At 63.0% G+C, this 6,344-nt stretch overlaps 1 protein-coding gene across 1 annotated transcript; it reads right to left on the bottom strand.

Annotated features, from left to right (window-relative positions):
* Window positions 1-2,059: 2,059 nt before the first annotated feature.
* On the bottom strand, window positions 2,060-5,024 carry ADRA2A (adrenoceptor alpha 2A). The gene is made up of 2 exons (XM_055299817.1): window positions 3,832-5,024; window positions 2,060-3,779 (listed from the first exon to the last, which is right to left on the bottom strand). The coding sequence occupies exons 1-2, from the start codon at window positions 4,920-4,922 to the stop codon at window positions 3,440-3,442; spliced, it is 1,431 nt and encodes a 476-aa protein (XP_055155792.1). The 5' UTR covers window positions 4,923-5,024; the 3' UTR covers window positions 2,060-3,439.
* Between the last annotated feature and the right edge of the window lie 1,320 nt (window positions 5,025-6,344).

Raw genomic sequence — 6,344 nt, 5'->3', positions numbered from 1 at the left:
CAGCAGACAGAGCAGAACAGAGTCAACAGCAGCAGTGTTTGTATCTACCCCTTTGTCTGGGACACACAGCCTAGTTCCTGAGGGCTTGCCACGGTGGCCTATTGTCTGGCAATGTTTGCCTTTGGGGCAATAGGTGCCCTGGAGTAGGAAGAGAGAGGCCCAGTAGGGGTGGGAAGTGGGGCCCAGCACCACACCAGGCAGCCAACCTTGGTGCCAAAGGCCGTGGCTTAGGAGGCCCCCCGGGCAAGGAGCCAAGGGCCTGCCCACTCTGCTGTCTGCAGGCTCAGGTGACCGGGTGATGGCAGGAACTTCCCACCTCTAACAAAGACCCCTGAGAACCATTGTCTTCACACAGGGCCCCCAGATCCTGCTTAGGGCTCGCCGCTCTCCCAGCCCTGCACGCACACCCTGGCCCCCACCAAAGAAGTTAAGGAAGATAAGAGACACCGCTAGTGCCACCCGGAGGGTACAGAAACAGCTCCGGAGGGCTGAAGACCTGCCTCTGGGAGCACGTCCAGAGTTGTCCACGCAGATGTTAGAGGCAGCGGCCTTACGATTCCACCTTCCCCAAACCATGACCCGTCACTTGATTGCCCTCAAACCCTGCTCCTCCGTGAGTGGCCCTCTCTCGTCAGGCTACATCTGATCTTCCATAAGCGCAGAACCACTTCACATCTGTCAGCCGCTCCTCAGCTGAACGAGGCAGCATGGGCCCAAAGGCCTATCTATCACCCGGGGCTCTGGGACCCCGAGCAAGGCACTCCCTCTTTGAGGATGAGGGGTGGGATCCCTGGATCTCTCAGGGCCCTTTCAGCCTCAAAGTCACATGACCAGAACCACAGGGTGAGGATCTTAGGCCCTCCTAGACAGCAGAGTGGAAGTTGATACTATAGAAATGCAACAGGAAGGACCCATGCCTCTGGCCGGAGACAATTCCAGCCACCAGCCAATACACGACTCTATTCAGGTGTCAATACACAAAGTGTATTCAATACACTTTGTGCATATACCACACTCTGAGCTGTAAACCACATGTTGCATATTATCACACTGTTAAGGCGTGATACACATTTTGAAGTATATTTCACACTTTGGATTATACCCACACTTTGAGGTATATACACACTTTAGGGCATATACTTTGCAGGATGTAGCACTTTGTGTATATCTACACACTTGGGCTATATCCCACACTTTGTGTATACACCACCCTTTATGCAGGGATCTCCCAGCTGGGAGCATTCTGCAGTGTTAAGGTGACTCTGGCAAGGCTCTGAGGCTCAGAGTACAGACCGTAGAACCACAAAAAGCTGGAGTATGACGCCTTTCCACCACTTGTTCACCTCAAGCAAATCACTCTGAGATTCAAGTTTCTTCACCTGACAAAGGAGATAATAGTAGTACCGACCTCATAGGGCTTGGGGTGGGGGGGAAGATGAAATGAAGCAGAGTCTACAATGGGCCCACCGTAGTGTCCAGCACACAGGAGACACTCGGTAAGGGGTGCCCGGGTGGCTCAGTGGGTTAAGCTTCAGACTCTTGGTTTCCACTGCGGTCCTGATCTCAGGGTCGTGAGCTCCAGCTGGGATGGAGCCCCTCGTGGAGCCCCTCCTCTGGCTCTACTTGGAGCCCTGTGATGGGGTCAGCAAGGGCTCTGCTTCTGGCTGGGCTCTCTGGGAGTCTGCTTCTCTCCCTCTGCCCCTCCCCCCTCACCACATGCCTGCCCGCGCTCTCTCACGGCCTAAAATAAATAAATCTTTAAAAAAAAGAAAAAGAGACACTTGGTAAATGGTAGGCATATCATCGTTCACACTTTCAAAGGTGAGTGTTTTATAATGTAATGTGTTTTTTAACTTAAATTTAATTGAAATTATATATTGAATTTATGTATATACATTGAATAAATATCTCTCTCTCTCTCTCTCTCTCTCTCTCTCTCTCTCTCTATATATATATATATATATATATATATATATATATACACAAAGTCGCACGTTCCCAGAGTCTTAAAGCTTTGGAAACTCAGATAACAGACAGAACCATTTAATTCATATTTATTTCACATTTGGTCTGTAAACTTTTTATTAAAAAAAAAAAATCCACCGTCATTAGCAACATGTGCTGACATTAGTTTGTCTTTAGTGAAGTAAGAGCGCAGGCCTTAAAGAGTCTCGGTCTAAAACATGTAGAAACTCGGATGTAAACACGAAGCCTCCGCCCTCCTCCCTGGGTTTTGGGAGTTCATCAATGACAATATCTCAACCAGAACAGCAGGGGGGAAAGGACAACACTTTGATACCTAAGAGCTCCTGGGGCAGGAACTGTACAGTTTGGCAGGCTCATTTGTCTTTTCGAACTGTTTACCTTGGGCAAATTGCATCAGGTTTGCTTCTTCCACATAATTTCCACTCCTCCATCTAAAAACAGCAGCCAAAAGATTTCTTGCAGTCAGCATTTTTGGGGAAGGAGGGGCAGGTGCACAAACATACAAGATAGAAACATACATATTCTTCAAGCAGTGGCCCTGGAGAGAGGGAAGGGGGTGCGGAGAGGGAGGGAGAGACCCAGGAAAGAGATACTTTTAAAGTGAGTTACTGGGGCCAAGGGTGTATCAGAGAATGATGGCTTTATACACAGGGCTGCTGCAAGGCAGAAAGGTTCATTTGCTTCTCTCTTGATCCCTCCTTGTGATATTTACATAGGAAAAGGCAATTATGCTGTTAGGCACAGGAAAAAAATCGACAGAAATCTTCTCCCTCTCAGGAAATCTCCAAGCAGGTCCAGGCCCAGGGGACCATCACCAGCTGCTGGTGAAGAGGACACCGAAGGAGGTAACGACAGGAGAAAAGGACTTGCATTGCAAAGGAGCTTGGCCTGAACCCAACACAATGTGTGTGCCTCAGGGGCATCTCCAACAGCATCAAAAGCCCAGACGTTGGGGACCCTCGCGAGTACTATCAAAAATAGTGTCTATTTACAGTGGGGGTGGGGGGTCGGGGAGGATGGGCAGGGCTGCCCTGAGCATTTGTTTAAAAACAGAGTTAGGGGAAGGGGGAGAGCAATCAGCAGGGGCTGGGTAACCCCCATCCCTTAATCCTTGGCGAGCCAGACCCTCGGGGGGTCCAGGGCTTGCTTGCTCCCATCTGCATTGACAGCGGGGCTCCGGGGCGGGGGGGGGGGGGGGTGAAAATACCTTTAGGAAACAACACTGATTAGAGGAGGCCCCAGAACCCAGGAAGGAAGGCCGCTCCAAGTCACCAAGGGCCCTCCCAGCCGGCTCTTTCCCGCTGCGTCGTCGGGGCGAGAGCAGAGGCCCACGGCGGGCCGGGCCGCGGCGCAAGTCTGGGCCAGGGCCCGGGGAGGCGGGCCCCGGGTTTCTGGGCACGCCGGGACTGCATAGACGCGCCGTCCGTCCTGGACCCCCCGCCGGCCGCGGCGCTCACACGATCCGCTTCCTGTCCCCCCGGCAGAGGATCTTCTTGAAGGCCCGGCGGAAGTCGTGGTTGAAGATGGTGTAGATGACCGGGTTCAGCGAGCTGTTGCAGTAGCCGAACCAGAAGAAGAACTTGAAGAGCGTGCGCGGCACGGAGCAGCCCACGGCCGTGAGCGTGTACGTGAAGAAGAAGGGGAACCAGCACACCACGAACACGCCGATGACCACGGCCAGCACGAAGGTGAAGCGCTTCTCGCGGTTCTGCCGCCCGCGCCAGCGCGACGCCTTGGCCGCCCCGCCGCGCTCCGCCCCGGGCCCCGCCGCCGCCGCCGCCGCCGCCGCCGCCGCCGCCGCCGCCCCGGCCCGCGCCCCCGGCCCCGCCGCCCCCGGCCCCGCGCCCCGGCCCGCGCCGCGGCGGGCCGGCCCCGGGCTTCACCTGGCTCGCGCGCGCCTTGCCCTCGGCCCGGGGGCCGCGCTCCGACCCGCGGGGCCCCGGGGGCCGCTCGGCGTGCTCGGACGACGAGCTCTCCTCCAGGTCCAGCGCGTCGGCGTCGCGGGGCCCGGCGGGCGCGGGCTCCCCGGGGGCGCCGTTGAGCTGCGGGCGCGGCGGCTCGGCCTCGGCCTCGGCGCCCGCGGGGCCCGCGGGGCCCGCGGCGCGGCGCTCGGGGCCCAGGCCGTTGGGCCTGCGCTCGGCGCCCCCCGGCGGCTGGGCGGCCGCGTCCGGGCCCCGGCGGCTGGGCGGCACGCGGGTGCGGCGCTTGGCGATCTGGTAGATGCGCACGTAGACCAGGATCATGATGAGGCAGGGCGCGAAGAAGGAGCCGATGCACGACGAGATCACGTACCACTTCTGGTCGTTGATCTCGCAGCGCGGCTCGGCCGGCTGCGCGCCGCCCCCGCCGCCGCCGCCGCCGCCGCCCTTCTTCTCGATGGAGATGAGCGGCGGGAAGGAGATGACGGCCGAGATGACCCACACGGTGACGATGATGGCCTTGATGCGGCGCGGCGTGCGCTTCAGGTTGTACTCGATGGCCTGCGTGATGGACCAGTAGCGGTCCAGGCTGATGGCGCACAGGTGCACGATGGACGAGGTGCAGAAGAGCACGTCGAGCGCCAGGTAGATCTCACACCACGCCTTGCCGAAATACCAGTAGCCCATGACCTCGTTGGCCAGAGAGAACGGGATGACGAGCGTGGCCACCAGGATGTCGGCCGAGGCCAGAGACACCAGGAAGAGGTTCTGGGGCGCCTTGAGCGCGCGGCTCGTGAACACGGCGATGATGACCAGCACGTTGCCGAACACCGTGAGCAGCATAAGCAGGCCGGCCAGGCACACCAGGGTCAGCGTCACCTGCAGGGAGTACGGGGTGGCCCGCGCGCCGCCCCCCGGCGCCTCGGTCCCGTTCCAGCTCGCGTTGCCCGCGTCCGGCTGCAGGGAGCCCATGGGCGCGAAGCTGCCCTCGGCCAGCGGCTGCTCCTGGCGGAACATGAACGCGGGCGCCCGCTCGCCTGGGCCTGCCGCCAGCTGCCTTCCGGCCCGGCGCCCGTGGGTCCTCCTCTTCCTCCCGCGCCCCGCTCGCTCGCCCTGCCGCGCCTCACATGGGGAGGGGGCCGGGGGGCCGCTAGCGGCGCAGGGGCCCGGCTCCCGCGAGCCGCACGCGGCCTGCGCTGGCGGCGCGCGCGGGGGGCGCCCTCTCCTTCCCAGCTCAGCACAAGTTTTATTTCTGAGCGGCGGGCGGGCGAGCGGAGGTCGAGTCGCCGGGGAGAGGGAGATTTATCCTTCAGGAAGGGAGAGCAGAAGTCATCGGTGGCCTGCTGACCTGGAGGGACGACAGAACGTCCGCGCCCTAGCTAGATCTTGACGCCCGAGCCCGAGCCCGAGCGAACGCGAGCCGGCTTACCGTGCGCGGGGCCGCCCCCCCGCGGGGGCAGCGAGGGCGCCGGCGCGGGCCTGGGGTCCCAGGGCTGTCTTCTCACGTGCCCGAAGCGGCTACCGCCTCTCTCGCTGTCCCCCGAGGCGCGGCGGTGCGGGCCGGGCCGGGCGGGGGCCAGGGCGCGGACCGGCCGCCTCCCCCCGAGCGCCGCCCGACTTCCAAAGTTGCGTGCCCCGCTGGGGCTGGGGCTGGGGCTGGGGCTGGGGCTGGGGCTCGGCGCGCGGAGCTCGGGGGCGGCGGCGGCGGCGCGGGGAGCGGTGTGCGGGCCGCATGAAGACGCCCGGTCCTCCGGTGGGGCTGGCCCCGCGAGCCGCTGGCAGGGCGCTGAGTGCCGCGGGACAGGCCGGGCCCGCGGGCAGCGCGAGGTGGGCAGGAACGCGGGGCGAGGGGGAGAGGCGCTGGGGGTGGCCGGGCGGCGCGCCGGCCGCTGGGCGTCCGCGCCGGAGCCGGGGCCGGGGCCGGAGCCGGAGCCGGAGCCGGGGCCGCTGCTGCTCCGCCGCGCTCGCGGTGGACTGGTTTTATAGCCCCAGGATCAAGCTGGCGTTGCCGAGCAGCCGGCGTCAGCCCCCACGTGGGAAGCCGACCCTCCCCCGCCCCTCGCGCCTCCCCTCCGCGGGGCTAGCGCCCGCGCCCGCGCCCCGCGTGGGACCTTGGGGAGCGCTGCGCCCCCGGCCGGACGGGCTCTCCGGAGAGGCGGGCGGGTGCCGGGAGGGTGCCGGGAGCCGGGGCCTTGAGGAGCGGCCCCGGGCGTGGGAGCGGCCCCTGCCGGGAACGGCCGGGCAGCTCGGGCCGGCCCCGCGGAGAGCGGCGGGCACCGCGGAGTGCCCCCATCCATCCAGCCGGGTCCCGGAGGGCAGAGAGCGGGGGGCCCTCGCCCGAATCGGGAGCAGCAGCCGCCGGTACCAGGAGCGTCCGAAGCAGCGTGGTCGTGGGCCAGGCTGCCTCGCCCGCAAGGGCTCCAGGCGGCGAGGCGAGCG

The sequence above is a fragment of the Nyctereutes procyonoides genome, unplaced genomic scaffold (genome assembly GCF_905146905.1).
Source record: "Nyctereutes procyonoides isolate TBG_1078 unplaced genomic scaffold, NYPRO_anot_genome, whole genome shotgun sequence".
NCBI classification, from domain to species: Eukaryota; Metazoa; Chordata; class Mammalia; order Carnivora; family Canidae; genus Nyctereutes; species Nyctereutes procyonoides.
This window is presented reverse-complemented; position numbering and strand designations above follow the sequence as displayed.